The sequence below is a fragment of the Lingula anatina genome, chromosome 1 (genome assembly GCF_051362555.1).
Source record: "Lingula anatina isolate TDL-2025a chromosome 1, LinAna3.0, whole genome shotgun sequence".
Lineage (NCBI taxonomy): Eukaryota > Metazoa > Brachiopoda > Lingulata > Lingulida > Lingulidae > Lingula > Lingula anatina.
In genome coordinates, this window is record NC_141767.1 from 54,143,821 (window position 1) to 54,160,674 (window position 16,854).

The 16,854-nt window shown below is 32.7% G+C and overlaps 1 protein-coding gene across 1 annotated transcript; it reads left to right on the forward strand.

Annotated features, from left to right (window-relative positions):
- Positions 1–160: 160 nt before the first annotated feature.
- Positions 161–15,601, forward strand: LOC106154247 (E3 ubiquitin-protein ligase NEDD4). Its single transcript, XM_013528908.2, has 24 exons — positions 161–339; positions 547–629; positions 2,217–2,295; positions 3,301–3,339; positions 4,167–4,220; positions 4,396–4,505; positions 5,026–5,119; positions 5,912–6,081; positions 6,191–6,301; positions 6,629–6,764; positions 7,271–7,408; positions 7,960–8,073; positions 8,262–8,316; positions 8,601–8,719; positions 9,198–9,304; positions 9,521–9,643; positions 9,970–10,091; positions 10,263–10,333; positions 10,470–10,565; positions 10,876–10,949; positions 11,102–11,222; positions 12,146–12,253; positions 12,486–12,655; positions 13,506–15,601. Exons 1-24 carry the CDS (start codon positions 304–306, stop codon positions 13,606–13,608), a joined length of 2,433 nt encoding a protein of 810 aa, XP_013384362.1. The 5' UTR covers positions 161–303; the 3' UTR covers positions 13,609–15,601.
- The last annotated feature ends 1,253 nt before the right edge of the window (positions 15,602–16,854 follow it).

A 16,854-nucleotide genomic window follows, 5' to 3' on the forward strand; every position in this document is an offset into this window, starting at 1 on the left:
TAATTTCGAAAAAAATCACTCTTGTTTCAATTAACTTCTTATTTTAGACTTTTTTCAAAAACAAAAGTCAAAAATCTGAAAAATTATTTGCCGATGCGGGGTTTCCGACTCATTTTGGGATTTGGCCACGTGACGTAAACAAAATCTTTTGCGTCAGAAGACTAACAAATATTGAGCAACATCCGGGATAGTTGAATCTAGGCCAGTGCACTTGCGCTCTATGTGTCATAACACGGGCAGGGATAGGAGAGGGAAGAAGTTAAGCTCACAACGCATATATTGTTTGTAAATGAGTGTTGTGACATGAATAACATACGAGGACTTCAGGAGGAGATCTCCGTAAGTACTTCACTTTGCAATTTTATCAAATAAGCCTCTGTAATTAAGACGATACTGGTTTTTGGATGCGTTCTAAAATTGAGTATCCACCTGAAACGCAGTGAGTGAGTTTAAAATTTACACGGAGAACGTAAATTTTCGCGAAGGGAGTAAATATCTCGGATATTTTTGTATAATATTATGAAACGATTGTCTTTTTTTTTACAGGGAAGCCATTCAAATACTAAGCTTCTACGGACAAAGGTTGTATCTGGTATCAATTTAGCCAAGAAAGACATTTTTGGTGCAAGGTGAGAAAGCCGAGTCACGAGGTCCCATTACAACATTTTAATATCTATACAAGTTTTAGACAGAATTAGGTTAAAATTATTTGCCAGCCTTACTGCCCTATTGTTTCTCATTAAACTTGAAAATAAACAACAAATAAACAGTTGGAAATAATAATGTTATATAATGTTTAGTAAAACATTTCTTTGGCATAGTTTGTCATTTGTGAAGGTCTTTCAATTTTTTGTCTTTTATATCTTAAATTGGATTCTTTTTTGGTCCTATGGCTGCTTGTTGCAAGAATTCTAATTTTAAAACTAAATAAAGGCAATCCTGCAAGAATTGAAATTGTCCCAAAATAAAATTATAGACAAAGGCCACATTCCTATAGACACCATTGGTCTACGTGGATCAACCTAAATCTGCAGATACTGTCACATTTTAAATGATCAAAACTTAAATATAACAGCTTATCACTACAGATGATTTGAGGTGCTTGCCACAGCTGGTTTATGTGTATATATAGAGCCCTCATTAACACACATATACACTTTGTGATACCCAATATGCTGCTGACTCTTTAAAACAGAGCTAGCATTTTCTGTTCAGCCGTTACATTTGTTGAAACTGCTACCTTGACACGGTCACACCAAAGCTGACCCTATAAGAAAATTGCATGTGTATTATATGTGCAAATTTAAGTTTGTTTAGTATTCACAGATCATTGGATTGCATTGCATTGTATCAAGTATGACGTAAAATTACACACCCACACATACATATATTTTATCTGATTTCAGGAAGAAGACATTATTACAGTAAGCACTTGATTGCCCCTCTCCCACCTGCCATTGAAATCATGTATTACCATTTACCACCAAATATATAGTTGATCATTGGGATATGTAAACACTGATTACTGATGTTCCTAAGCATCATAGGGCAGAAAAATACTGATCACTACCATCCAGTAACCTTATACCCTGCTTTTCAATATTTAGTGCCATGTTGATTTAAGTAAAAATTAAAACTGAAGAATGTTAAATGAATACAGCCATAAGGCATAACTGAACATATTTCACGTATCAATGCTAATTTTCAAAGTGAAATAAATGTGAGCATCCTACATATTGAAGCAGATTATAAAAAAACTTATGATTTCCCTATTATTTCCCTACTGTGTGATGAAGTCTGTCAGTGATTTGCTGTTGTTTGGAGAGATTAAGACAGTGAAGTGAAAATTCATTTTGGGTCAGTTCTTGCAGTATCGCTTTCTTAAAAAATGTCATTTATCTAAAGAAATTTTACAATGTCCTAAACACTTCTTAAATGTTTTCTGTACAATGAAATTGGTCTGCACTGATACAGCTGTGCTATGAAATTTCACTTCCACGTGAGAACTGAAGGAACAAATATCCTCATGAAATCATGCAAGTCATTTGCATTATTGGTATTCTGTAATACATGAAAGTGTGCAGCATTTTTGAATTTATTTCAAGAAGTTTTTAAAAGACCAAGAATTCCACTTGCTCTTGCAAAGAACTCCTCTTTTATTAATTAACAAAATTCCTGGCCTACTTATTTGTTTGTTTTCATATTTTTTTTTACAGTGATCCTTATGTACGTGTGATCCTTACCAAAGAGAGTGGAACAGAACTAGATTCCATACAGACAAAGACTATCAAAAAGGTACATTTAATAATGATTGATCTATAGTTGAATATTTTGAGAGTTGTAATAGCTAACAGTTATATACCCTGTTTTTCAGTCTGCCTTGTTGGCAAGTGTTCCCGTGCAAATTAAATAGGAACATTTGCTGGGCCACTAATTAGTTATCCCTGTACCATGTGTGTAGCATCCTGAACATGTTTTCTGTAGTAATAAGCACAAACTCTGTTGACAAAAAGTGTTGGTGGAATTTTAGAAGTGTAGATTTTTTCCAATCTGTGCCATAATAATTCTACATAAAGTGTCAGAAATGATATTTTATTGATGTTATTTACCCAAGCATTTTGGTGTATCTTTTTTTTTTTTTTTTTTTTTTTTTTTTTTTTTTTTTTTTTTGCAAAACATAAATAAATAAAATAAATAAATAAAGGCAAACCGTGCAATGTTTACTTAAGGTATTCATCCTTATTAATATGAAAAATGAGTTATCATGGTGTGATATTTAATCATATCTTTGTATTTTTTTGATGATATATGGATAAAATAATGTAAAAAAGCTTTTCACATTTGCACAGTATATTAAGATGATATATTTAAAAAGTTAGTAAATGATTTGGAAACAAGCTATGCAAAACTGACCTTTGTAAGTGCATTCAATTGGAGAACATAATTTGATAAGACCACATACATTTTACAAAAGTCACTTGTCATAAAAGTGTAGCAAGGATTTGTACTTGTGGTGACTTGAATGCAGATCTGCTAAAGTTTCAAAACAGTGAACCCCTTGCTAGTTGACAGGATGGCTTGCAAGAATCTGAATATCTGGGCACAATAAGAGTTAACTGTTAAGATATAATAGTGTTTATAAATACCTAAATATTAAATTTTTCAAGTAGTTTTAATTCTCTTACAGACTTCTGAGACCTGGGTTGTGAAGAGATGCATCTTATTAAAGAAAACCAACTAAAATATTTTTATAACAGGTAAAATCAAAGAAATATTAATGTGACATCTTTTTTTTTCTAGACACTGAACCCAAAATGGTATGAAGAGTTTGTGTTCAGAGTAAGTATTTGATGGTTGCCTTATCATCTCAAATGTGTTTGTGAGACTGACAAAATCATTTGCTCATTTGATTATCTTAGATAAAGCTGAGATTATATATATATTTTTTTGCTAAGTCATCAAGAAATTCTCATTTATGATGAAAAAATACTTATCCTTATACGTACATAAGTGAGAATACAGCTGTGAACATTCCCATTAACACATACAAATGACTACCATCAGTTTCTTACACAAGTCATGTTAAATCCAAATGCCAAAAAATAATTCAAACCAATCATTTCATAAGCTGAAAAAAAAGAAATTTAAAACTGCACAATCTCTTCTTGCTGGTTATAAACATACTTAATCTGTTTGTGTTCTTAACTTTCCTCCAAAGTTGCATAATTTGAAACTGCATTGTGGCATATGGTCAAGTTAAGGTGCAATAATTACACGTCTACTTACTTTATATGCATCTTTAATATAATTGATCTGTGGATACCAAAGGTAATTGCATAATGCACTATTAGAACTAATTTTGAATTAAAACCAACTATGCATAATAGCTTTACTCAGGGCTTTTTAAAAATAATACTTGAAGACATTGCAGTGGCAATGTCTATCCAAATTTTTTTCAACATGGTCCTGGTAGTTAGACCCTGTTTTTACCTTTCTACCATGGACAAGTAAAGTCTCTGAAGAAAATATATGACTATGTTAATTAAAATCGACTTTGATTGATCTGTAGTGGATCGGTTATAGCATGTTAGAATTCAGAAAAACATAACAATTCTTTGTTAGTTTGGATAAAATTTGATCAATTAAGGGACTATATTTGGTTACAGGTAAACCCTAGGGAAAACAAGCTGTTGTTTGAGGTATATGATGAGAATAGAGTGGTAAGTTTTTAAAAAAATTATTTATTTGTGCATTTATTAAAATTTTTATTATGCTATTCCTGGTTTTGTATTTTTTCAATGCACAAAGGGATTAGATAGTTTTTGGTTATTTGACTTACTTAGCAGAATATATCACTAACCTTTTGTAATTGACCTTATCCTGTTATTATTCTAGACACGAGATGATTTCCTGGGTGTGGTTGAGATCCCACTGCAGCATGTTCACATTCCAACAGAAGGACGTGAACTTGTGCAACCCAAAGATTACATTCTCAGACCTAGGAGGTACGTAGACTGTTGATGATTAAGATGATTTCTCAGATGACTCTATTTGCATGTACTTGGGTTTTTTTTTTTTTTTTTTTTTTTTTTTTTTTTTTTTTTGTATCAGATTAAGTGCTTTATGTAATTATCTGTAAACAAAACAAACATCAAATAAGAGATATTGAGACAATCATGTTGGACGGGATGATAATGAATTTGTGAGGGTTTAAGGAAATTCTTAAATAATTTAAAAAACACATCTAAATGCCATAATTTAGGCAAATAAATGAAATGAATATAAAAATGGGCAGTGAAGGAAGAAGACCAAGGAAGTTCTTGAAGTCTACTTCATTGAGTGTTTTATACCATAAATTTATCTACTCTTCCTTAAGAAATTTACTTTGAATATGACGTATAATTAATTTTAAGTAATGATGACGATTTCAGATATGTTTATAAGCTTTCAAATTGATAAAAGATATTGATTTTGTTTTTTAATTGCATAAATCTGAGAAATAAGTATTTGATTCTAAATTCCTAGTACCCGTTCGCGTGTGCGTGGTCATCTCAGGCTGTACCTAGCATATGTTCGTGAGGATGAGGAAGAGGATGAAGAAGAACCAGCCCGTAATGAGGTGGGGAGTCTTTGTAACATAGAATTGAATGGAGTTTTGTTTAGTATGGCTTGTTGAATGAGGGGTGGGATTATTATTGTTCCCATTAATGTATAAGTAAGAGGGAGAGATTGGTGAACTGTGATTTTAGTAATATGTTTATATCAAATGTCATCAAAGTGTGTCTTAGTTACTGTATTGGGCTGAAAATGCATATTGCTTTGTATTATTTTTTTTTAATTAATTTATTCATCTTTTTGCCTTTTATCTTTTTATATGTTATTTATATTTTGATTTTTCTAAAAATCCTGTTATAATTTCTCACATATAACATAGTAACTGTGTCTTAAGCATAGCTAAATGACAATTGTTGTTATTGAGGCCTTTCAGTCACCAAAGCCTTGTGCGGGAAGTTGAAGCTCTACAAATGATATGGCCCATACTCTCTTTCGAACTTGAATAGGAAGTCAAATACTGGCAATTTATCTATGACCTCGAAATTGACCTTTGACCTACTTTCCACCATGAATTAAACTTTGGAAAGTTTCCAGCCTTTATATCTCCAAAACTAGAGATACGCCCACAGTTACTATTGAACTTGAATAGGAAGTCGTATACTGGCAATCTAACCATGACCTTGAAATTGACCTTTAATATACTTTTCACCATGAACTGAACTTAAGAAATTTTCCGGACCCTATATCTTCAAAACTGGCAGAGATACGCCCATAGTTTCTATTGAACTTGAATAGGAAGCCATAAGCTGTCGATCTAACTGTGACCTTTGACCTTCTTTTCATTTGATTATTGCAGCCTGATTGGGAGATGGTAGACAATGAATCTGTAGAGCTGGAAGAAGGGGCTGTTGGGGGTGTTGAAACTGAAGCTCTTCCCCCTGGCTGGGAAGAGAGACAGGATAACTATGGAAGGACATTTTATGTCAACCATGTTACCAGAACAACACAGTGGGAAAGACCATCTCTGTAAGTAATTTTCATGCCTGAATACTTGAACACTACTGAACAAAGAAACTGTGTAGATGCTTATTCTGATGAGATTGTATTATACATATGTCTTTGTGTATTATGCCAGGTCCAGAGGCAATGCCCTTCCACCAGGTTGGGAGGAACGTGTGGATGCAAATGGGCGGGTGTATTATGTCAGTCATGCCACAAGAGTTACCCAGTGGGAGCGGCCAACTATGTGAGTAATAAGTCATAAAATGAAGCGATGGTTTCCTGAAGCAAAATTTATAATTGAACATCATTGCCTTGTTGAGGCTTTGCAGAAATGCCCATTTTATTCTTGTGTGTATTCTCCTATATGATCACCCAAGTTCAAAAAGTTAGAGAAACCTTTTGAATGCCCATATATTTTCCCATGGTTAAAAATATGTGCTAAGATATTTTTATAGGGGGCTTGATCACAGATTTTTATTACACCAACAGTAGAAAACCTACTTTTTTATTCACAGTTTTTAATTATATATAATCAGCTTGCCCTAATATATTCATGGTTTGACATACCTAGGCCTGCCACATCTGAGGAAGGCAATGCTAGATTACGACAGCAAGAAGAAGCAGCACGCTGGGCTGGAATGCGTCGCCACATTAGCCAAGAAGATACCATAAGCCACACCAGTGAAGATGATGTGATAGAAAGAAGAGTAAGGACAGGTTGTTTTTGTGATATAAACAGGACTTATTATAAGTGTCATGTTAGCATTGCATTCCTTTTAGGATATTAAGACTCTGCTATGAGGCCCTAAGTAAAAAAGAAAAAAAATAGTATTATAAAAAATGTGTAGATAGAGTTTCTATTAGTTTTGGATTAAGTGGATCAATCAGATTCCAACATAAAAATTAAGGATCATAATATGATTAGATATTATGGCCTGAAGGATACATATATACCTGGTGAAGAATACGCTTTCTTTGAAATGGTAGTGAGTAGTTAAGTGCAAATAAAAACTTCAGTGCATGACATTACTTGATTGACTTTTGATTGATTAGAGACAGAGGTTGTGCTGTCACACAATTTTTCACCCTATCAGAATACATACTATTTTTTTACAGCTGTGCAGTAGAAAAAAGTCACAATATAGTATAATAATCACAGTCTTATACAGACAAACATAGATCCTGTACGTGTTATATGCATTTTTTCAATTAGATAAGTAGAAGTGTAAGTGCTCAAGGCAGCCCTGATAATGATGATGATGACGAGCCATTGCCTGCTGGTTGGGCTAAGGCTGTGGCAGCCAATGGGAGAGTGTTTTACATTGATCACAACAACAGAACTACATCGTGGGTAAGTAAACTGACAAGATGCAGTTGCTGTTCCAGTGAGTAATGTCTTTTAAACTGTTGTAGTATTGCTGTTTTTAAAGGGATAATAACTCGTCGTTTTGGCCAAAAAATTAATTTTCCTGGAGTAAACAACAATTTTTCCATACTTACCAGTAGATAACGAATCTATTTTTACATTCAAAGTTAGTCCCTGTTTATTTTCTAAAAAGTTTGTTTTTTTTTTGCTATAATCCCGTAAGAAATTATAACAGAGTAAGAAATTATAATAATTATAAGAAATTATAACAGAGTATAGCAATCAATGGAGGTCAAGTGGTCTAAAGACAAGCTCAGATATCGGCATAATAGCTATAACTGCCGTTTTTGTGGTACAACAGAATATGTTATATTTCTATGGGTTGTTCACAATGTTTTTATTGAGAAATATAGATCTCATACAAAGAGTTATTATCCCTTTAAGTAAATATGTTGAGTAGAGGAACAAATTACATGTGTATCAACAATCTCTTAAATGATTGGGACCATAACTCTTTCCTTTTTTGTATTTTTTAGGATGATCCAAGGAGGTCATCAAACAATAGAGCAAGTTTGAGAAGCCGAGCACCCGCTGCCCCAGAGAGGAGTTCATCAAGTACTGATCTGCTGCATGACTTGGGCCCACTACCTGTACGTACAGGAATATTTTGAAAAAATAGCTATGAAAAAGCTATTATGTTGGAGCATTATGAAAATACTTTTTGAATTCCCATGTATTTTCAGGTCAACATATCTTTGTTAACAAATCCTGTTTACTGTTTTTACAAAGCTGAGGACACTTATGTAATAAAGCTGCTTATTCTCTTTTATGCTTACAGCCTGGCTGGGAAGAAAGAATTCATGCTGATGGAAGAGTGTTTTATATTGACCACAGTAAGCAAATCCTATGAAAATGTGAAGGTTTGAAGTTGTTTAGACATGATTTTAGCTGGACCTTCATTTTATATGTCAGCAAGTTGTTGTTTTAGATTGTGTTATGCAGTTAAGTTTAAGTTTACATTCAAGAATAATTAAGCTTCTCCCCCATCATGCATAGGATCATGGTTACAGATTGCACTTAGATATTGTCCATTTTTTTATGAAGTGGGATAAGGTTTTCTATATCAGATGTTGAAATTGTAAATGTTTAAGTATATCTATCAATCAATATATTCCAGATAATAAGGTGACCCAGTGGGAAGACCCCAGGCTGTCTAGGTTGGGAGGTCCTGCAGTTCCCTACTCCAGAGACTACAAACAGAAATATGACTACTTTAGGTCGAAATTACGCAAACCAGTAAGTATTGATATACCCAAGTCAGTTCTCAATTATATGTGAATTTTAGAAAAATGATTTAGGCAGGCAGAAAGCAGAAAACCAATATATATATATATATATATATATATATATATATATATATATATATATATATATATATATATATATATATATTAGGTTTAAATTTTGAAATGCAGGTTATACATTAGATGTGTTTATATGGTTGTCTGTATCATCTTGAGATCTTTTCATTTTCCTCTGCAGATAATGCTTCATATCATTAATTTCAAGATCCAAATATAAGAACAACTTATAATATTGTCACATTCCTATTATGTTAAGATTTAATCAAAAGGATTATTATGTAGATAGGCTGCACATTTTTGTGAACATTTTGAAGATGACATACCAAGGTGTATGAAATGCCCTTTTGGTGACAATTTTTTATAAAGATAATTTGTCAGGTTTATTTACTCAGTTGTTGATTATTTTTCAGGAAAATGTGCCTAACAAATTAGACATCAAAGTCTCAAGGAAATCTATCTTAGAAGATTCTTACAGAGTTGTGATGGGTATCAAGAGAACAGATTTACTGAAGACAAGGTAAAATGTTGCCCCAGTTTGGATGATTTAAACTGGATAACCTTTGACCTTCTAGGGCTAAAAATTGTTTTATTATTTATCAAGACTGGAAAAATATGTTCTTCATGGTAGCATTATTTTAATATAGATTAAATAGATATATGCTTGTGGACCTAAGTCAAGAGCATAGTTTCTGTTATCTGTGACCCTATGCTACAAACAGTGCTTATGTTATAGGTTATGGATTGAATTTGAAGGAGAGGTTGGTTTGGACTATGGTGGTGTGGCCAGGGAGTGGTTCTTCTTGTTATCGAAAGAGATGTTTAATCCTTACTATGGTCTTTTTGAATATTCAGCAGCGTAAGTAATTTGAAGAAAGCTTTACTAATGATTTTTATTATTACATTTTATAATGGGTATGAATTATAAAGATACCTCCCCATAACAATTTTGAAACTGGGGTTAACATGTTTGGATTTTAAGGGTGACACGAAATGATAAATATCACAAAGAAAATGTATTATCAGTCTATGATATTGATCAAATTTATAATTTATTTTTTGTATACTGATTTTATTATTTTAATAATAATATACTTATTTTTATGTTTAAACTTATACTTTTTTTTAAATTTATTTTTATTTTTATTTTTTTGCTACCAGGGTAACATATTTGATTTTTTTCAGAGACAATTATACACTCCAGATTAATCCTCTCTCAGGACTTGCCAATGAAGAACACCTCTCTTATTTTAAATTTATTGGAAGAATAGCTGGAATGGCTGTGTTCCATGGCAAATTGCTAGATGGTATGGCATAAAAACTTTTAGAAATAGAAATTGTCATAGAGAATGACTTAATTGAATGGTATTGGATACTTAATTTACAAAAGATTTTGAAAAAATTTCCACTTGCAGCTGCCTTTTGACTTTGTTGTGGTGACAAGAGTTTATAATTTCAAATTTTAATTTTCTTTTTAGCATTTTTCATTCGACCTTTTTACAAGATGATGTTAGGAAGAGCAATCACATTGCATGACATGGAATCAGTTGTAAGTACATCATACCAAGTACTTCATACAGTTCAAGTTGATTAGAAATAAACTGTTGTTGAAGTGCATATTTTCTTTTGTTTTGAATGTTTCAACCATCAGACAACCAAAATGTTGAAATTTTACTGAATTTTAGGATTCTGAATATTATAATTCCTTGAAGTGGATTTTAGAAAATGATCCAATTGACCTTGAATTGACCTTCATGGTGGATGAAGAACAGTTTGGAGAGGTAAGCTTGTTTCTGATGGACATGTATAACAATTTTTTTTAGTATAATGCATATTTAACATGATGCTTTGAAGTTCAGGTTTTATTGAATTACCCAACAATCCTGCTATAAATATTTGAAGGTAATATTTTGTTTGTAAGTTTTTGGTTGATTTTTTACAACCCAGGTACAAATAACATGAGACTCCTCTTTTGGAATTGAAACATTTGGTAATTTTCCAGTTAGATTTTTATTTAAAGGTACACTTCGTCGGTTTGGGAGTCCCCAAATTGCTCTTTGTAATGTTAATAAATTTTTGTATATTATCTAGAAAATCGAGAGGGAATTAAGACCAGGTGGAAAAGACCTCCAAGTCAATGACGACAATAAAAAAGAATATATAGAGTAAGTTTATGCACTGTTCTTCTGTTTTAGTATTTAATCCTTTTATATGAATTAGGAGATGTATTATTTGTTAAAACATGACAAATAAATAAATGAATAAAATGCATGTTACAAATTATTGGTATAATTCATGGTATTGTCTTGTTTTCCAGCCTTGTTATTAAATGGAGATTTGTTTCAAGAGTGAGAAAACAAATGAATTCATTTATGGAGGGATTTAATGAACTTGTTCCACAGAATCTTCTAGCAATTTTTGATGAGAACGAAGTGGAGGTAGGTGGTTTAAGCTATTATCCCAGCCTTTAAGAGTGTACATAAATATTAAGTCAATCATTTAAATTAAAAAAATAAAAAAAGAATCTTAACATAATTGGTCTGAGATCCATACATACAAAGGGTTAAGACAGTTTTCCTCTAATGCTATATCACCTTTTGCATTTTGCCAACCTGATAGCACAAAATCAGTGTTATAGAGCTTTATATAGGGTTGCAAAAAAGAAAAAAAGTTAATGGATGCCATAATGCAACAGCTGGTGATGTTGAATTGTCAACTCATGATGATAGTGTGTAGGACGTTAAAAGGTCTTTACGTCTCCTCATTAACCCAAGTGAAAGTATATTATACGTAAAGGACAAACAAATATGGTGTTCGAAATTTGGCTGGTGATGGCCGCTTTAATTGAAAGGTCCCTCTAGTAAAAGAATAGTGTAAAATTATTGTATAGCTTTAAATGATGTTGAGTAGCTTAAAATTATGTAATGTTAGCATTAATAATAAATATCCAAACAAATAGTGCACATATTTTCATTTGTGGGGTTGCAAATGGGCCATGGCAGTGGCCAACTTGTCATTCTTGCACCAAAAGAGTCATGTGTATTTATTGATATGTAAATCCAAATATGTACTTCAAGATCATCTAATTAATCTTTAAAGAGTAAAGAACTTCTATACGAAAAAGGTATTTGTAAGGAAATTTTACAGCAACTGACTTCAGCTAGCTAGGCTAGTCCCCTCTCTGCTATATAGTTAAAACTCCACTAATTCATGTTTGATTTTCACCTATTGAACTATAATTGAAAGTAACCAACATAAACGTAGCATTCTTTTCCCTGAAGCTGAAAAAAATTGAAGTTTAAATACTTCAAATTTCATTTCTCTTTTATGATAGTTTTTGATTTTTTTCTTTGCTTTTTAGTTGTTGATGTGTGGTCTACAGGATGTGGATGTCAATGATTGGAAAGCCAACACCAACTACAGAGGGGAGTACAACTCCAACCACCCTGTGATTGTTAACTTTTGGAAGGTAAGGAAATGCATGTTTATGTTATGTCTTTTGTTTTTAATTTCAATAGTATTTTGCAGAGTATAGTATAGTATAGTACAGAATATTTTTGTGCAGTGCATCAGTGATTGAGACACCCTCATTATTAATGAGTTGTTGTTTGAATAATGTATTTTTAATATGTCCACTATTTATATTTGAAATAAAATAGCTTTGTAATATAACTTTGAAAGTGTTTTGTTTATTTCTGCAGGCTATTTACTCCTTCAACAATGAAATGAGATCCAGACTGCTACAGTTTGTGACTGGAACATCCAGAGTGCCTATGAATGGCTTCAAGGAGCTGTATGGAAGCAATGGACCTCAACTTTTTACAATAGAGAAATGGGGTGCTTCAAAACAATTGCCAAGGGCACATACCTGGTGAGTATTTTCATACTTGTTGTGTCATAGACATAATTGATAGGTTATAATTAGGCCAAATTGTTTATAAAAACATTTTGTTCATTTTGTGTGCTTTTGGTGTATGGACAAAGAGGACACTGAAGTGCAGCTCGAGTTGGAAAACTAGTCTGACTGCTTTCTCTTCTGGAAGCAAGGCACTTTTTATGAAATTTTCATTTTTCACATATTGGCTTTTCAGTGTGGGACTTAGAATTCCCATGGGTATGAAACGCAATGGGAATCAAAATATTTTAAATGTCCGTGATATGTATTGTAGATAATCAAAAATTGGTGTGATTATGCTGTTAATTAATTTGTAATATTGCATTAAATCAACAAAAACACTTTTTTGTGCACTGCCACCACAAACATTATGAAAAGAAAACTCTGTAACTTCTTACTTTGTAACTTACAAAAATTATTCTTAGGATTGAAAACCAGCTTGATTGCATTATCATTTTTTCTTGAATTTAAGCAATTTTTTGTCAAATTTTCATTTTTCTCATTCTGGCATTTTTAAATTGTAAACTTGAACTCTTGTGGACCTGACTCCTTATGCTAGTTACACATTTTGCTTACATCCATTTTACCTGTTATGAATAATTAAAATTTGGTATGACTTTGCTGTTAAGCATATAATAATATAATATTGCATCGGAATTGACAGTAGCCTGTTTTGTGCATCATTATTTTCTGCTTTTTGTGTGTACATTTGACAGTTTTACTGCCTTGTTTTTCATCCTTTGTGATAGTTGAAAAACAAAACAAAAATTAGATTTAAATGCACATTTAAATGATACAGTGATTAAACCATCCATATTTGCTTCAGTTTCAACCGACTAGATTTGCCACCATACGAAAGTTATGAGGAGCTTCGTAAGAAACTTGTTGTTGCAGTAGAAAATGCAGCTGGATTTGAAGGAGTTGATTAGAGTGAGAGGTGATCTGTATGATGCTGTAAGTCACTGTACAGAATAAATCAAAATATAAAATGTTGGACATTTGGTATGAAATTGACTTTTGAAGCAGCTAATGATTGTTTTTATAACTCTGTACATAAAGACCAGTGCAAAACATTGCTCTCTTCCATATCCTGTTTTATATAAAATTGCATTGAACTTGTCTACAATAAATGTTGATCATGTCTTCATATAGTACTAGAATTAAGTTGATGTATTACATTTTTAATTTAAGCATTAACTGTAGTGAATCATTACTCAGCAGGGGTGGATTATTCTGAAGTCTGAACTTCAAGCATCTGTTAGACATATTATTTACTTCAACCATCTTCAGGATGGACGTTCTGCTCCAAATTCAAAACATACTGTGATACCTCCATCTAAAAAAGCTTGTTGAGTCTCTTTTTATGGATGCACTTTATCAGCATCCAGCATTTTTATTTACAAACTGCATAAAAAACACAAGCTTATTAAATTTGTTTGCTGTCATAAATATTTATTTAGGTTTTTTACATCATAACTTCACTTCTCTTTTGTTTTACTCTTAATCAAGAGTCAGATTTTATCCCAGGCATGAGGTGAACTATAGGTTTTTAAAACTAATTTCACTTCTCTTTTGTTTTACTTTTAACCAAGAGTCAGGTTTTATCCCAGGCACAAGTTGAACTAATGAACTGAAATAAGATCAAGCATTACTTTAGGCAACATTCAGTTTCCATGTTTATTAGAGTGAAAGGAACCCAGTCTCATCACAAGTACTATTTTTATGCCCAAAAAGTTATTTACTCATTTTGTCAAATGCAAGTGTAGGTACAGATGTTGAAAGTTAATAAAAAGTAGCTCATGGTTGTGTACTTAAACCAACTTATCAAGTGACCCAAGTAGTTAGATTTTGGGTTTTTGACTCTATTTGCAAGGGAGAGTAAAAATTGTGCCTATTCTATTATAGAACAACAGAAAAGTTATCATGTAGAGTTACACCCTGTACCAAAGTCTTATTGCTCAGAATTGTTTTAACAGTGACATGATAGTTTAATTCTAACTACTATGAAAAATCCATACCATCAAATTTTGCTTGGCATTCATTATCACTTATAACATCAATTTGGTTGTATTAATTTTAAATGTTTAGAAATAATTTTTAATCATGCCTCTGTAAAGTTGTCAAATTGGCTCTTTTTTGTCTTGCCCAATTTTGTTTTGAAATTGTCAATTTGGCATATGCTTTTCAACAGCTTAAGCACTTTCTTTCTACTTGACAGATGTTTTTGTGGTTTTATTTTGTCATGTTGCTTTTTATCGTTAAATAATGTTATCTTGGACAATTATGATGCTGCATTTAGTCACACAAAACATGAAATGTTTTATTATAAGGTCTCTATTCTTATAAAATTTTGATTTTGATGAGTTCATACATTAAATGATTAAATGGCATGAGAGAATGGATTAACTTGCCTATAAGAGCACATTTTGATAACTGTTAGACCTTCCTTAGAAACACTAGTCTTTGTATTGCATGGGCTAGCTTGATAATTTTAAAATATTTTTACCACTAAATTTGTACATTTTGTATATAGTCGCCAATTGTCATCCCAGAATGTGATAATTTAATATTCATTTTATCATAGTTTATGTTCTAAAGTAAAATTCATTTATACCTTTGACAGCAAGATATAGTTTTATGTAAAAGTAGCTTACTGAAAGTTTCTTTTTATTAAAATCTTTTATTTATTTATTTTTTAGAAGTATTGATGAAATCTGACAAAAGGGATAGATAGGTTGATGTGTTTGATGGTTACTTCATGTGAAACCTTGCTTTTAAACCTACCAGGTGCAATTGAATTGTAGACACTCCATTGTCTTATTTGGATATTTTAAGCACATAATCTTTACATGGGGTTATAATAAATTGTCTTTGTACAAAAGGAATAAATAAATAAAATGAAATAAAGTGCTATTATGTTGATATCTTTTTGTTATTGTGAACTAGTGGTCATCATCTTGGCCACCTATCTAACCTAGCATGTTTGCAGCAGAGCAAGAATGTAGAGAGTAATCATATTACTGCTTTGATATATGCTATAATTGGCATTTTATTCAGTGCCCGAGATGTGTTGCAATGGTTGCCTTAGGAATTCTGGCAAACCTAAAGCCCTATGCTATTTATATATTTTAAATATCCACGATTTAAGTAGAAAAATGGGTGGTGATTATGCCTTTAAACACTGTGTAGGATTGCAACAAAACTGACAAACTATTTTGTGCAGACCAAAAATGTTCATTAATTTGGTAGTTGGATCATAAATGAAAATTATCAAACACAAGCCAAAAAACTTTCATACCGTTAGCTTACGGCCAACCTGGACGTAGGCCTTCATCAGACTGATGTGAGCAGATGTTGACACTCACTGACTGCTAGATGGTAGATGACTGCTAGAGCAACCAGGACCCTCTTAAAAATGTCAGGTAGATCTAAGGACTGAGAATAAAGTGAAGGATATATGGGACTGCTTCTCACACACCTCCCCACGCAATGTCCCTGCATTGGCACAGTAATTAAATCTCGGCTCCATATGACTGGACGCGTGGGGAGGCATGGTAGAGGCGGAGAGACCATTACATGATTAAGTGGTCTTCCTTTCATGTAGGGTCTGCCATATTTGATCCTTGAACCAGTTGATACTTGGATATTTTTTTCAGGATGGTCCCTTAAACAAGATCCCAGCCTCATGGAATGTACTCATCTGTCAGTAGAGGATATCACAGAGCTATTAGAAATTGTATGGAACACCATATACTTTATCTGTAAGGGGGTATTCCATAAGCAGAAACATGGAGCGGCCATTGGCAGTCCAATCAGTCCTAATGTGGCCAATCTGTATATGGAGAACTTTGAGGAAGCCGCACTGGTGTCTATGCCCAATCCTTCACGTCTTTGGTTGTGATATGTAAATGACATGTTTACCATCTGCCACAGGGACCACATAACTGCTATCACTGACTTCATCAACACTAACAGCCAAGACCCTTACATAAAGTTCACTAGAGAGCTGGAGGAAAACAATCCTATTGCTTTCCTGGACTCATTAATTATACGTGAGAGCGATGGCCATCTGAGTCTGAAAGTCTGCAGGAAGGCCACACATACCAACCAATACTTAAACTTCCAGTTGCACCACCTGCTACATCAAAAACTAGGGGTTGTAAGAACTTTAAAAC

Excerpts from the sequence above, each read along its gene's own strand:
- LOC106154247 (XM_013528908.2), top strand. The coding sequence starts at position 304 with ATGAATAACATACGAGGACTTCAGGAGGAGATCTCC. Across the intron at positions 4,506-5,025 it reads TACATTCTCAGACCTAGGAG|TACCCGTTCGCGTGTGCGTG; the intron begins GTACGTAGACTG and ends CTAAATTCCTAG. Across the intron at positions 9,644-9,969 it reads CTTTTTGAATATTCAGCAGC|AGACAATTATACACTCCAGA; the intron begins GTAAGTAATTTG and ends GATTTTTTTCAG.